The sequence below is a fragment of the Rana temporaria genome, chromosome 7 (assembly GCF_905171775.1).
Source record: "Rana temporaria chromosome 7, aRanTem1.1, whole genome shotgun sequence".
NCBI classification, from domain to species: domain Eukaryota; kingdom Metazoa; phylum Chordata; class Amphibia; order Anura; family Ranidae; genus Rana; species Rana temporaria.
The window spans coordinates 137806514-137822752 of record NC_053495.1 but is presented as its reverse complement, the minus strand read 5'-3'; the positions used below and the strand labels follow the sequence as shown (position 1 = coordinate 137822752).

Sequence of the window (16239 nt, the reverse complement as noted above, 5' to 3'; positions counted from 1 at the left end):
AGGCTGCTTTGGCTGCCATAACCAACCTTCTCCTCAACATTGCGCGCCCCCCCCCCCCCCCCCCCCCCCGCAGGCTTACCACTTTGTCCAGTGCTAAAGAGCTTTTCTCCTTTGTTGAATTACTTGCAGTGTATTTCCACCCACTTTCTTTGAACCCAGGACATCAGTCCCTTGGAAACTGAAAAACAACCTTCCCTAAGCTCCATACAGGAATATGCTGCATATAGTGACATCAAGGCCCCTTGCACCAGAGCAGGAATAGAACCCCACTTTAATATGATGTAACCATCATGACATGACCAGATCAAAAGCAAATCAATGTTAGGATAGGCAGTTATTTTTTTTTTGCCTGTGAGTGTCCTATCAATCATCTGTACATCTAAAAAATAAGATCAAAATGTAGTAAATGATAATGGGTTATCTTTTTAGAGATGCCAAAACACTTGTTCAGTTAAATTCTACATGATCTGCTGCCTTCATATATGGAACAGCAAAGGAACAACAGAGGACTTACTGGACAAGCACGTCAGAATTTCCTCTCCTGGTTTATCATTGCATTAGATCACCTCTATAATCTCACAGTAGTAAAAGTTTTTCCTCAAGTATAAAAAAGGTAAATGATTCACAAATATGCCCTTTAAAAACAAAAATTGCATTAAAATATACAAAAGAAGGCCCGCCTGCTGCTCATAGCAAGATTTTTCAATCCATGTACTAAAAACATAAGAAACTCAATTAGCTGGTATAAGCAACAAGGACAGAATTTCATTCATGTACTTTAATACATGAGGCTGGACAAAACTACCTTAGCCCTTGAATGTTTCTAATATCCTTCAAAATGTCTCTATACAATGACTTTGAGAGGGATGTAGATGTTACACATACTTCAGTGAGAATTGTAGAAAGAAGTTTCAAGAGCAAAAAAAAAAAGTTTGTCCTTCCCCACAGTTGTCCAGGAGGCACAAATGAGCAAAACTGTACCAGGAAAAATAAAAATTAAGAAAACGTATAACTGATGAATAAAACATCCAAGTGTAACAAAGTCCCCCTTATGATTAAGTCCATTTTCCCCACATAATTTTGGCACATTTCCTCTCTGGTGATCAAGGTTTGCTTTTCCTCTTGTCCTCAAAGAGACTCTTCAGCAAATACACTTGAATAACAGATACTACAACCATCACCAGTAAGTTGACCGTAGACCAGAAGGTCACCCGGTCATAGTTGCTCTCTTGGATGTTGCGATCACGTGCCTCGAAGGCCTTCAACAGAGTCTGGATCTGCAGACTTTTGCCCAGTCTTCCTTTCACACTGTTAATCGTTTCCTGGAGAGAGGGGAGAGATATGCATGTCATCATAACACAGTAGTTTTAAGGCTGCCATATACTGGCAAATATTTGTCAAAAGTGAGGACCAGATTGATTGCAAGAGATGCACCAATTATATGTAAAGGTTGTAAACCCGCTCATACTCAGCGAAGTGAATAGCCTCAGGTGTTGCACAGAAATTAAAGACATTTTCCTACATAAGTTTTACTTGTTTAGCGGCAGTCTTCTCTTGTCTACAATCCTTTAAAAAAAAAAATAAAAAAAAAAGCACAATTGTGATAAAAATCATCCTGCATCTGTCAGGAGAACAGGGGAGGGGGTGGAGAGCTGTAGTTTACAGCTCTTATACACTGCGCGAGAGCAGATTGGAGGAAAGGGACACCCTCCTCCATATAGGCAGAGGAACAAAGACACACACGCAGAGCGGTGTTCTGAATAAGAAAGCTGTGTGCTCATCTCTCTCCCCAGTACAAATTGTAGCTAGCGTGTCAGGAAAACTTCTCAGAAGTGACTTTTGTTGATAAAGGAAAGAAGCACCAGAGAGAAACGACACTTTGGAGAGAGAAGTAAAACACTACAGATAAGTTTGTTCATGACTGGGGGGGTACCCCCCCCCACCCATTCACCTGGTGGAATAAAAATGTCAATAATAACAAAAAAAACACTACACAGGTTTTGAAAGTAGTTTATTAGGCAGCTCTGTGGGTCTTCTTCCGATTTCTGTGCTCTCCGGGGGTCTTCTCTGCTCTCATCTTCTGCTCTCCACGGTGCCTTCTTTGGGGCTGGCCGCCGCTATCTTCTTACAGCTCTTTTACTAGTGGCGGCCAGCCCGGTCTTCGTTGTCGCCTCCTGCCCTGTAATGCCGGGTGTGCAGTGCGCAATGATTTATATAGGCCTCTTATGACATCACAGTCCCAGCATGCTCTGAGTGGTGACGACAAGGGGGCGGGGCAATTATGTCGTCAGCACCCGGAGCATGCTGGGACTGTGATGTCATAAGAGGCCTATATAAATCATCGTGCACCACACACCCGGCATTACAGCGGGAGGGAGCGTCGAAGAAGACCCCCGGAACTGCCTAATAAACTACTTTAAAAACCTGTGTAGTGTTTTTTATTAACATTTTTATTTCACCAGGTGAATGGGTAGGGGTACAATGTACCCCATACTCATTCACATAGGGTGGGGGGCCGGGGATCTTATTAAAGGGGGCTCCCAGATTCCAATAAGCCCCCCGCCCACAGCCCTCGACAACCAACGACCAGGGTTGTTGGCAAGAGGCCCTTGTCCCCATCAACATGGGGGCATGGTGCTTTGGGGTGGGGGGCGCAGTGCCCCCCCATGTTGAGGGCATGTAGTCTGCTACGGTGTAATGGGGGGGGGTTTTTGGTGTTGGAGATTTCCCCTAAGATCCATACCAGACCGAAGGGCCTGGTATCATCCTGTGGGGGAACTTTGCGGGGTTCCCCTTCAAGATTGTTCGCACACGAGTCGCCCCGCAAGTCGGATCATCTTGATCCAACCTCTATTCAAATCAATGGGCTTCCATAGGGAACCATTGATTTTGAATAGAGAAAGAAATGCTGAACGAGGCTTAACAGCCTCGTTAAATCACGTTTGCTGGCGTCGGACGTCTTTACAGCTCTAACGCTGGAGCTTCAGAACGCACTGGTCCTGTTTTTTTTTGCAGCTTATAAACGGCTGACCCATTTACAGCTCAAAAACTTCATGGTGGGCATGAGGCTATAGGCTAACATGGAGAGCCGTTTTTAAGCTGCAAAAAAAACACCCAGAAAAGTGGCTGTAAAAACGTGCGTGGGCATGAGGCCTAAATGTTTTTTTAATAGCTATACAAATATTTTGCCTTTCATTTCCATTTTAAAGCTGAATGAGTTTTACAAGGTGATCATTTTTTTAATTCAAAAAGCTGAAGTAAGAAGCCAATTGGCGATCATGCACTGCTGCACCAGATTCTGAGTGCTCCAGCAAATCCCCCCTGTCAAAGTTGTCTTGACTGGCAATATGTGCATTTAAAGAATTTTATTGCAAAAGAAGAATTGATGCATACTGGCAGTAACGTTGAACTTTCTACCAAATAAGCATTAATTAAAATGGTTGTGTAAGCTGTCTGTGTAACCAGCAGGCTCTCCTCACCTTCTGCCAACAAGTCAGCATTATTCAGCTTTACGCATCTGTCACTGGGAAGGTCAAGCGACAGTAAACTGCCACGTCTTCCTATTATTCCCAAGACTTCGTCTTTATCTTTGCTGTGAACGTTACACCCTTTTTTATTTGTCTTGTAGATTAAAAATGTAAAATGTAGCCAACCCACATAAACATGTTGGACTTGGACTTACTTGCTCAATACCATTATTTGTCAGCTGGGCACAAAGGGATGTTTGTCTTTTGTTGGTAACACATGGAACAATGATTATTTTTACATGATTGGGTTGACTGCACTTAATGAAATAGTCCCTTGAATTTTAAGTTTTGCTTCTTGCTTTGGTCTTCTGGGGTCCCTCTGTGGCTCCTCCCCGCAAGAGCTAACCCCCTCCTTAAGGAAGCGCTCTCCCAAGGGGGTTAGCTTGCGGGCGTGCTCCCCGTGGCTATAGCCACCGACTGTATCACTTGGCCCCGCGTCATTGATTTGATTGACAGCAGCAGGAGCCAATGGCTGCGCTGCTATCAATCTCCAATGACGAGCCGCCTCAAGCTGAGGGAAACCATTGTGGGAATGAGTCCACGGAGTTTAGTGGCTTGGGTAACTAAAAGGGGGGGGGGGGCGAAGCCCGAGATTGCAAGGTGTTTTTTCTCCATAGGATTCATTAAGGTAAAAAACACGAGCCTTTACAACCCCTTTAAGCTGACCCTTTCCTATCCTGCCAGAGCTGAGGGAGGGAAAGCTGAAGTTTGTCCACCCTATACAAGAACCTACTCTTCGGATAGCAGGAAAACCATTACCCCATTCTGCCAGCGGTTCAAGGTGTACAGACCCTGAGTGGTAGAACAGTAAGTGCACAATACGCTATGTCGCCAATGTAAATGCACAAGCCGTGCTGGACACCAGTAACGGAGACCAGACTGGATGGCAGCCAGAGAGGAGACCTCAAACTTTTTGTTATATATAAAAGATGGCATTATTGACAGCAGAATTTTGTGTGTGGGCGCATGTGTATATGCTGTGAAAATGTTGCATTCGGTCATTCAGGTGTCCCAAAGTTTGGTCATTCTTAAGGCCCATACACACAGGCAAAATGCCTGGAGACATTTGCTGGTTCAAAAAAACAAACGCACACGCACATTTTGACCCTGTGTACGTCGGACGTGCACGCTGGAAACCCAGTAGCCGACTGACTCCCGAGAGAACCTGCTGCTTCCTGGAACGAGTGGACTGTCTTGATGCTACATCCCTTTCATTTTTTTACTATGCAACATTGTAAGCTCAATTTCTACTAAATAAACAAGACACTATGTGGGCTCTTTCCTTATGTCCGAGTTTGAAACATCACAGGAAGAATCGTATTTTGGAGTTGGCGTCTCAACGCCCTGCTCACCAGACTAAGTCTCCATGTACACAGGACGTTTTTACAACTGCTCCTAAATGATTAAACTTGACAGATAGTAACCCACGTTTAAAAACGCCCATTTTGCCACTTTAATGACCAAAAACGCCTATAAACTAAACGCGGCTTACCGCGTTTAGTCGCATTTGGCGTCTGAACCCATTTTTTTTGCTTTCAAAGAAACACTGTTAAACGCAACTGCCTAAAAAACGGCAATAAACGAGACAAGGTCACATTAGGATAACATTAAAGAAGTTCAGGGACAGTTGGGAAAAAAAAAAGCATTCAACTGCCTCTGAACGTCCATTTAGCAGCGTCTTGTGTACATGGGGCCTAAAAGGGCCGTACGCGCAATCGGATTTTCCGACAATAAATGTGTGATGGCAGGGTTTTGTTGGAAAATCCGACTGTTTGTATGTTACATCGGACAATTGTTGTCGGATTTTCCGACTACAAATGTTGGATAGCATGCTTTAAAATTTTCCCACAACAAATGTGTGATGTCGGATTATTCGATCGGAAAAAAATCCAAAGTACAAACACACATTCTCAGATGCAATGCTAACCATAGAACATTAGCAGAAGTTGCCCAAAGAGTGGCGCTAAAGAGCTGAAAAACCACATATTATCTGTTGGCATCTGTATGCAGAACAGGTTCACCGCCAATGCCCTTCGAACAAAATTCCACGGCTTTGACCCACAATGCAGTACGATCCATGTGGATATCAATTATTATTGCAGCACACTTGGAATTGTCAGCACAGCAGCACTTGTGAAGGAGTCTTTGCAATTGGAACTTTATTTAAGCCGCGTACACATGATCAGGCTTTTGCCCAGCCAAATTCACATCAGAATTTCGATTGAATTCCATTGGAGTAAAATAGAACATGTTCGCTATCTAAACTCCGATGGAATTTATCGGAATTTCTGATGGGGCATACACACAGTCAAAATTTGATTGGCTACAATACTCTTTCAATATTTTATACTATTCAATTGTTCTTTGCACACATATTTCATGCACAGTATTAGCACTTTATTATCGATTTAGGTTTGTTTGCGGTGTGGTATGTATATTTTTCTCACATTTTTGACCTGTGTCATGAACAGCAAGTCTAACACCAATAATTAGATGTAGCGCGGGTGAATGACTGTTTAATATTTTGCTCCCTGCTTTGTAAAAGCGGGCAGGGGATGGGTGAACTAATAGACTACAAGTACCGTCAACCATTGCGGCATACGACTTGTAGTTCAATGGATTGTCAGTGTGTTTTTTTTTTTTTATTTACATTTTTATTTTATTTTTTAAATTCTTTTTTTTTATATATATATTGCAATACTTTTTTTCTTTTCATCAGCTGTTGGGGGGGTCTTTGGTAAGATATCAGGGGTCTTTACAGACCCCTGACATTTCCCCTTTGAGACAGAGAAAAGGACTAAGGACACAGATTCCCCAGTCCCTTTCTCTGCAGCCTCAGCTAAAATGAATGGAGAGAAGCTCCTCTCCATTCATAAACTGAAGCATTGTAAACACAGAAAAAGGTAGGAGCCGGATTTAGCGGCTTTTACCTCCGCTCTCCATCCTGAGATATCGAGGGGGTGGAGGAGGGACAGCTGTGATCGGTGTGGCATTACAAGCACCGATCACCGCTGTATAACTTGAACTAAAGCAGCTGAAAATGGGGCAGATCAGTGCTTGTAACTCCCCTGCAGGACCGAACACCCTGACTGCCCAAGTATCGGAGCATTTCCCCCCTGAGTACAAGTACCCCGGGAAATGATCGGTACAGATACCGATACTGGTATCTGTTTCGGGACATCCCTGCTACAGATATAAACTGATAAAAATTAGCAGAATTTTTTAGAGGTCCAAAAGCAAAAACCTTGCCAATGTGCATTAACCACTTAGCGCCATAGCCGAATGACGGTTACAGCGTGGACCCCAAGACGTCCTCCCCTTCGCCGGCTATGATCACCCGAGTCATTAATACTCGGGTGATAACAGATCTGAGTAAGGGGCCGGTCCCGGCTCCTTACCACATGATCAGCTGATCACATGATGTAAACAAAAGACGGTAATCTTTTTTTTCTCCTTACGCTGACAGCGCGAGGAGAAAAAAAAAAAAGAAAAAGCAGATCACAGGCTCATGTGAAAGGGACATTGGTCCCAAAGAGGAAGGAGGCACATCTGCCTCCTCTGTGCCAGCAGTACCTCCTCACAGTACCCCCTGCCAGTGCCACCTGAAAGTGCCCATGCGTGTCACCTATCAATGCCAATGCGTGCCACCTATTAATGCTGAAAATTTGTCTGGGCAGGAGGTGGGTTTAAGTGCACAGTAAGCAAGTGGTTAAACAAGCTAGGAAGATCTGTTTTGTACATAAGCCAAATTGTTCTTGGCTAAGCCTCCATTCACATGGTTTGGCTACATCGTTATATTATGTCAGTTTAGAGCTGGAGTGGATTATGTTAATATTTGCATATCAATATGTTAATGTTCATGTGCAGAAGGCCACTACCTTTGTTGGTTAAGTTAGCCTGTATTGTAGTGCACTAAAGCCTAAAGCCTCATACACACGGTCGGACTTCAAAAATTCACAGAAACGTTTGTTTGAAGGGCGTTGGCCGTGAACTTGGTATGCATACACACAGCAGGACTTTTTCAACAAACTTTCCCAAAATCATGTCGTTTTCCAGCCCTTTACTGCCACACTTTGGTCAACTTCTGCCATTGTTGGTTTATTTTAACATTGGTTCTGAGCTTGTACTTTCGACTAAAGTCTGATGGACTTCTGTACACACGATAGGACTTTTGTTGCCGAAAAGTTTGTCCGTTTGCAGAGTGAACTTTTATCCGATGAAAACAGAAAACGTTTGTCCGATGGAACGTACACCAGGTCAGATTTTTTTGAAAACCTGCTTATTTTGAAGTTTGTTAAAAAGTCCAACCGTGTGTATGGGGCTTTAGACTGTACACACGTGTGTGTGTTTTTTTAATAAACATTTCCTGATTTAAAGAAATTATATAGATAAACAATGAGGACAAAGCATAAAGAAAATGGCACCAACCAGAATATCCTCAAGTTTCATGTCCAGTAGATCTGCACCTACTACATAATTCTTCCAGTCTTCCTGGTTATTCCCTTCTTCATTCATGTGGTCTAAGATGAGTTCGAAAAAGATCACCTTTTCCGAGAGTCGGCTGAAGGTGTTGTCAAAGCAGAATTGGTAATCTCCTTCAACTGTCTCCACTCTGGATTGATAAAAATTGAGAATTATGCACAAGGTCATTGATGTTATTGCACGGCTCATTCAAAATATATCTTATTAAACTTACGTGTGGACCCCATCGGACTGGCGTGTCTCAGACAATACAATATCTCCATCTGGAGCTATGAGGTAGAAATCCACATCCAAGCTTGCACCATCCAGGACCTGCATACAAAACAGAAAATATAGAATGCATTGACTTCGGCCATTAAATTGGACAATGGGCCGGATCCATATTCCTAATATTCTAAGCCAAGATGTTGGATGGAAATCCGCAGAGACAAAGTGACAACTGTAGGGTGTGTTGTAAAAATAAGTCGCTCAATTAGCCTTTCATTTTGGAATGTTATTAGACAAAGCAACCAGGAGCGCCATTGCGTCCAAATATCATTAGAAAAGGGTAAAGTTCTGTATTGGTATCCCTCGATTTTGATATCACTGTACAGTATGTCTAAACCTTTTATAGTCTCAATACATATACCACACTATATTACCAAAAGTATTGGGACACCTGCGTTAACGTGCACATAAATTTTAATGGCACCCCAGTCTTAGTCTGTAGGGTTCAATATTGGGTTGGCCCATCCTTTGCCGCTATAACAGCTTCAACTCTTCTGGGACGGCTGTCCACAAGGTTAAGGAGTGTGTCTATGGGAATGCCAGAAACGCATTTGTGAGGTCAGGCACTGATGTGGAACAAGAAGGCCTGGCTCCCAGGCGCCGCTCAAATTAATCCCAAAGGTTTCCCATCGGGTTGAGGTCAGGACTCAAACTGTTCCCACAAAGTTGAGAGCATGAAAATGTCCAAAATGTCTTGGTATGAGTGAGAAACGTATATAGCGCAGCAAAATGCGAACTGAATCGTCTCTGGGCGCTCGTTGTCCCTTTGTCCTCAAAAGAGATAGGTTTTGATCTTTCTCCTAAAGGCCAAGTGATTCTCCTCCAACCGAATGCTGGTTGGTAAAGCGTTCCATAGTCTAGGTCCTTGGACCGCAAATCTTCTTTCTCCTTCGGACTTGTATCTGGCTTTGGGTATCTGGAGTAGATTTTGATTGGTGGATCGCAGAATGCGATTGGGGTTATGGGCTTTTAGTTTTTCGCATTGATATTGGGGGGCATTTTCTTGAATACACTTATGCGTCAGACAGAGTGCCTTAAAAGTGATTCTGTCTTTTACTGGTAACCAATGAAGGGATCGCAGTGAAGGTGAGATTGATTCCCATGTTTTTTTCCCAGTCACAAGTCTAGCGGCCGTGTTTTGAACGACTTGCAGCCGAGCGATTTGGTATTTTGGGAGTCCGAGGTAAAGGGAATTTGCATAGTCAAGTCTGGAGTTAACAATTGTTCCCACCACGACTGCTATGCCGACACCTTAATCGTTCCCTTCACTGGAACTAAGCGGCCAAGCCCAACCCCTGAAAAAACAACTCCACACCATCATCAATTCTCCACCAAATGATTTGGACCAGCGCAAAAAAGAAATTACCTTAACCGCTTGCCCACCGTAGTTTTACAGCGGCAGGTCGGCTCAGCTGCGCAAAATCACGTAATATAGGGTGATTTTGCATTGCGGCCACTAGGGGCGCGGGCGCCCCCTGCTTGCCCCTGGTGCTGACGCGTGTGCCCGGCGGGCGCGATAACTCGTGACAGAGCAGGAAGCGGGAGCCGTGTGTGTGTGTGTGTGTGTGTGTGTGTGTGTAAAGGACTGATCATATGTTCATACAATGTATGAACAGCGATCTATTTCCCCTAGTCAGTCCCACCCCTTCAGTTATAACACAATGAGGGAACAAATTTAACCCCTTCCTTGCCCCCTAGTGTTAACCCCTTCCCTGCCAGTGATTTTTTTTTACAGCAAAAAATGATTTTTTATAGCACTGATCGTTATAAAAATGCCAATGGTCCCAAAAATGTGTCAAAAGTGTCCGCCATAAGTTTTATTGTTTTTTTGTTTATAGCGGAAGAAAAAAAAAAAAAAAAAAAAAAAAAAAAAAAAAATGCAGAGGTGATCAAATACCACCAAAAGAAAGCGAGATTTGTGAAAAAAAAGTCAATTTTGTTTGGGAGCCACGTCGCACGACTGCGCAATTGTCAGTTAAAGCGACGCAGCGCCGAATCGCAAAAAGTGGCCCGGTCATTGACCAGCAAAATGGTTAACCTAATACAAGGACCTGCATACAAAACAATTCATACTTGGAAATGTAGTTCTTACATGAACGAGCGATGCAAACCAGGAAGTGAATGAGAGAACAGAAACTAGAACGCCGGAGGTGATATAGATGAAGGAATTTAATAGGGGGGGGGGGGGGGATGGGGAGTAGGTTCTAACAATTCCCTACCCTATTCAGAACTGGAAATTTGATATACTGTAGATACACTTTAATCCAAGAAAAGAAAGGGCAGGACCATTGTCTGTAATACTTGGCTACTCGCGGCACCATTGCATGACTAATTAGTGATAACAAAGCTAAGCTAAAATTCTTGCTCCTGTGTGGCCGCTTCCTCTCACAGCTACAGTATGTATGAACAAAGAAAAAACAAGATCATTCATCTTAATGTACAGTGAGGGGAAAAAAAAAAAAAAAAAGTATAAATTGATTTGTATTTAATGTGTGAAATAAGTATTTGACCCCCTTCGCAAAACATGACTTAGTACTTAGTCCCCTTTCACACTGGGGCATTTTTCAGGCGCATGAAAGAAGCCTCGTCTGCAATCCCTACATGGTTTTGGTAAATCTGAAGACAAAAATGCTGCAGAAAATCTAATAGTGTGTAGAGGTCCAACTTTGCGCCAACAATTGTTGGACGGCCGTAGAGCTGCACGAATAATCGAAATCGCAATCTCTTTACGATCTTCAAAACAGCATGTCACGGTTCTCTCTAACAAGTCCAGAGAGTTCTCACAGCCGGAAAAACTAAATCCAGGCAGTCTGACAAGTTTTAGTATAACCCATGAATAAGTAGAAACAAGGTATCTCTTCGTTCTTTTATCAAAGGAAAGAGCTCCACGTGTAGATGAAGGAAGTTTAACCATTTAAAGACCAAACCTTTTCTGACATTTGTTGCTTACAAGTAAAAAAAAAAATCATTATTTTCTGCTAGAAAATTACTTGGAACACCAACTTTTTTTTTTTTTTTTGAGAGAAGAAAGAAGAATGCAGAGAGGGGAGGTGGAGCTGGGCCATCACAGACAATAATTAAAAAGAAGAAGAGGGCTATGACATAAGGAGGGAGAGGGCTGTGCTAGGAAACAGACTCTTCTATAGTAGTGACATTTTCTGACATGTTTAAAGGCAAGAGGGAAAAGAAAAGCCCTTATGTGTTGAACAGAAATTTCATACAATCCTATCATCTGTTAAAGCGGTTGTAAACCCGCATCAAAATTTTTATTTATTTTTTCTCCTTCAAGGCAAAAGTCATAATGAGCTAGTATGCACCGCATATTAGCTCATTATGAAATACTTACCTCGGAACGAGGTGTGTAGAACTTACCTGGTTCACGCCGAGCGAGATATCATCTTGACTCGGCGTGTCTTCCAGGTATCGCCGCTCCAGCGCTGCGATTGGCTGGAGCGGCGATGACGTCACTCCCGCGCATGCGCGCGGGAGATTAAAAATCGGCAAGGGCCGGCGGCTGCTGGTCCTTTCGCCGTAGATCCCCCCTGCGCATGCGCCCCTGCAATCAGCAGCGCATTGCAAGGGGAATATCTCCTAAACCGTACAGGTTTAGGAGATATTCTCCTTACCTACAGGTAAGCCTTATTATAGGCTTACCTGTAGGTAAAAGTCAAAAAAGTGGGTTTACAACCACTTTAACTACAAAGCAATGCCTCTGCTTGCAAGAGATAAGGAGAGACACACATTATACAGATCAGTATTGAAGGGGGGGGGCGGCACAGTAAAGAGATCAGTATTGAAGGGGGGGGCGGCACATTAAAGAGATCAGTATTGAAGGGGGGGGCGGCACAGTAAAGAGATCAGTATTGAAGGGGGGGGGCACGCACAGTAAAGAGATCAGTATTGAAGGGGGGTGCACAGTAAAGAGATCAGTATTGAAGGGGGGTGCACAGTAAAGAGATCAGTATTGAAGGGGGGGGGGCACAGTAAAGAGATCAGTATTGAAGGGGGGTGCACACAGTAAAGAGATCAGTATTGAAGGGGGGTGCACACAGTAAAGAGATCAGTATTGAAGGGGGGTGCACAGTAAAGAGATCAGTATTGAAGGGGGGTGCACAGTAAAGAGATCAGTATTGAAGGGGGGGTGCACAGTAAAGAGATCAGTATTGAAGGGGGGTGCACAGTAAAGAGATCAGTATTGAAGGGGGGGGGGCACAGTAAAGAGATCAGTATTGAAGGGGGGTGCACAGTAAAGAGATCAGTATTGAAGGGGGGGGGGCACAGTAAAGAGATCAGTATTGAAGGGGGGGGGGGCACAGTAAAGAGATCAGTATTGAAGGGGGGGGGGCACAGTAAAGAGATCAGTATTGAAGGGGGGGGGGGCACAGTAAAGAGATCAGTATTGGGGGGGGGCACACAGTAAAGAGATCAGTATTGAAGGGGGGGGCACAGTAAAGAGATCAGTATTGAAGGGGGGGGCACAGTAAAGAGATCAGTATTGAAGGGGGGGGCACAGTAAAGAGATCAGTATTGAAGGGGGGGGCACAGTAAAGAGATCAGTATTGAAGGGGGGGGCACAGTAAAGAGATCAGTATTGGGGGGGGGCACAGTAAAGAGATCAGTATTGAAGGGGGGGGCACAGTAAAGAGATCAGTATTGAAGGGGGGGGGGCACAGTAAAGAGATCAGTATTGAAGGGGGGGGGGCACAGTAAAGAGATCAGTATTGAAGGGGGGGGCACAGTAAAGAGATCAGTATTGGGGGGGGGGGCACAGTAAAGAGATCAGTATTGAAGGGGGGGGCACAGTAAAGAGATCAGTATTGGGGGGGGGGCACAGTAAAGAGATCAGTATTGGGGGGGGGGGGCACAGTAAAGAGATCAGTATTGGGGGGGGGGCACAGTAAAGAGATCAGTATTGAAGGGGGGGGCACAGTAAAGAGATCAGTATGGGGGGGGGGGGGCACAGTAAAGAGATCAGTATTGGGGGGGGGGGGCACAGTAAAGAGATCAGTATTGGGGGGGTGCACAGTAAAGAGATCAGTGTTGGGGGGAGGGGGGCACAGTAAATAGATCAGTATTGGGGAGAGGGGCACACAATATCTCAGGATGATAAACGGTTTTATAGACTCATCAGATAGAACCATGTCAGGAGGAATTCTGCCTCTTCCGGTGTCATGGATAGATGATGTTGCGACATCTGATTGGTCAGAGAAGGACGTGTGTAGTTTGCTCTGACATGTGGAATGCAGATCGGAGTGTGCGCCTTACGGGAGTCATTGGACAGAACCTGGACGGGCAAATCACACCGGGCACAGCGGATAATACACACAGTATTGGAATGTATTGGTGACAGTGGGCAGTCCCTGTGATCCCCCATAGACTATCATTGTGATTACCTGGTACTCCAGCTCCAGCGTAGCCCCACTCTTCATAGGCTGGAAGAAGCACTCCCTCTGTCCGGCCGGCAGGGTGAAGGTAAAGTCTCCATCCACCGTCTGGGTGAAGGTCAGTCCGCGCTGTACACTCACAACTCCCACTAGGAGGACTAACAGAGCCGCCTCCTCCGTCCCCATCCCCGGACAGCTTATCCTACTCACTGATACCGAGGGAGCATGTGCTGGAACTCCCCTCACAGGAGCGAGGCGTGTCCGGAAGACGTGCCTGCAGCCAATCAGGGTTGTCCCTTGCTCTGATCGGACTTAGGGCGGGGTTTAGCCCAGTCATCGTCCTATGGGGGATATCCAATGACATCTCTCTTTCTAGTAAACAATTCTCTGCTGGGGGTCAGCTTGGGGAACATCTGATCTGTGCAAGAAGAGCGTGTTCTTACCTTGCCTCTTTTTCTGCAGTAAGGTTCATTTATTAAAATAGAACTAAAGGCAATTATTGATTTATTTTTGATTGATTAAGGGAGAGATATAACCAATGTGAAGTTTTTTTGCCAGATTGGAGACATTTCTCTTCACTTCCTGTCCCATAATCAAAACCGGAAGTTGTCACCAGTGCAAGATTTCCCCTCTATTCTTGTTCTGGTGACAGACCAAAATGTGGGATTTTCTTTCACTTTCAGAGATGAGGGTAAGCAGGACAAATAGAGAGAGTGAATTTCCCTAACAGGGACAGGTCTTATAATCCATCTTCATTCTATGAAAAACAAACAAAAAAAGTCTTGTCTTTAGGCTGCATTCACATCTGAGCATTCCATAAACACACACAAAAGCACACACCAGGCTTGTGGTAACATTCATTGTTAAAGTGCTTATTCAGTTTAAAATAGAAATAAAAGGCAAAACATTTGTGTTTAGATATTAAAACATTTTTTTTACATATATAAATACCATTTTCCCCTTTTTTAGAATTGGTCACATTCTCTCTGTTCCCAGCTGCATACGAGCTGGGATGAGAAGCAGCAGCAGCAGCAGCAGGACACTGAGCTTCCCAGTGAATGGCTGTGCAGGAGGGGCATGTCAGCACAAGTCTGATCATGAGAAGAGAGTGCACTGAGTTCCCAGCACAGCTAGAGAACTGACTGTGGTGTGCTCTCCTGCTTAGTGTGGTCAGTTTTTAATAGAAAAGCAAAGGGACTGGCTGGAACACCAAGGATTTCACATAAAGGAAGCATACAAAGAGAACACGATACTTTCTCATACAAGTACATGGTACAGCAGGCACATACCAGGACTATGAAGTGTTGGGGGTAATAAACGCATTAACAGCGCTCCAAAATGCGCAAGAAAATACAAGATTTTGCACAAGTCAAAAGAAAGAGACAAATGCACCAAAATGCATGAAGCTCAACACCAAAAAAAGTACAGAAGCTTCTTTGGCTGCCCATTCAAATGGTGAATTCACAATATGCCAGGTGTGAAGCTAGCCCTAGTTCTACTTAAATAAGAACGGCAGCTGTGTGCAGCTGAAGCTGCTGCCTGTTCACTTCTTAGATTTACACAAAAGCACACCTCCAGCTCTGCAGCTCTAATTGTCCCTCTTATGACTCACCCCACCCCCCCACCCCTGATCCTGGCAAACTCACGAGAGAGAGCTGTGCATGATGTCATAAGCCTATGCTTTTTATCAGACAAGAAACAGGAAGTGGGCTGTATAAGGTATTTACTGGCAGAAAAAAATATGTTTTACTATTGTTAAACAACAAGGGCAGAAGATTTAATAAGTGAAAAGTTGAAAAAAATTACTGAAGTTCCACCTTAAGGCAGAAATTCCACTTTTGGGTGGAACTCTGCTTTAAGGGCGTGATGACGTCAGGAACAGTCCATTCACAAGACCGCTAGTGTGTGGGGGGTGGCAGGAGAGGCAGATTAGGTAAGTACAGAGCTTTTTTTCTCAGAAAATAGGTGCAGGAACTCAACCACGACCCCGTTCAGATTTCACAAACAGTAGAAGGGTATTAAAGGGGCATTAAATACCAGGATTGCATTACATACAGGGTGCAGAGTTCAGAGGGGGTTACACACAGAGTGCAGAGCTGTCACTTGTAAACACAGAAACCAGACTTCTGTGTTTACAAGTGATTGTGGTGAGCAGGCGCCAAAGGGTCTGAGCCAAAGGTGGTGGAACTGAGTTCCCCCAAGTTCCCCCTGAAAAAAAGCCCTGGGTAAGTATATCTCCTCTCCACAATCCCCAAGATAAAAACAAGCAGTTAACCCATGCTGCGGGCCAGGGCCGCCATCAGGGGGGTACAGGCAGTACACCTGTAAGGGGCCCGGAGGTCCCCAGGGGCCCGGATGGCAACCCACTTTAAATAAAAAAATATATTTTTTTTAATATATTTTTATTTTATTTTTTATTAATATTTTTTTTTTATTATTTATTTTTATTTTTATTAGGCCTCGTACACACGACCGAACATGTCTGCTGAAACTGGTCCGCAGACCAGTTTCAGCGGACATGTTCGGTCGTCTGTACGTCCGACCGGACAATTTTCCGGCGGATCGGACAGGTTTCCAGC

The 16239-nt window shown here is 44.3% G+C and overlaps 1 protein-coding gene across 1 annotated transcript; it reads right to left on the bottom strand.

The window, feature by feature from the left end:
- Positions 1–254: 254 nt before the first annotated feature.
- On the bottom strand, positions 255–13925 carry TMED5 (transmembrane p24 trafficking protein 5). Its single transcript, XM_040360013.1, has 4 exons — positions 13670–13925; positions 8224–8321; positions 7956–8139; positions 255–1322 (listed from the first exon to the last, which is right to left on the bottom strand). The coding sequence occupies exons 1-4, from the start codon at positions 13844–13846 to the stop codon at positions 1104–1106; spliced, it is 678 nt and encodes a 225-aa protein (XP_040215947.1). The 5' UTR covers positions 13847–13925; the 3' UTR covers positions 255–1103.
- Positions 13926–16239: the final 2314 nt, after the last annotated feature.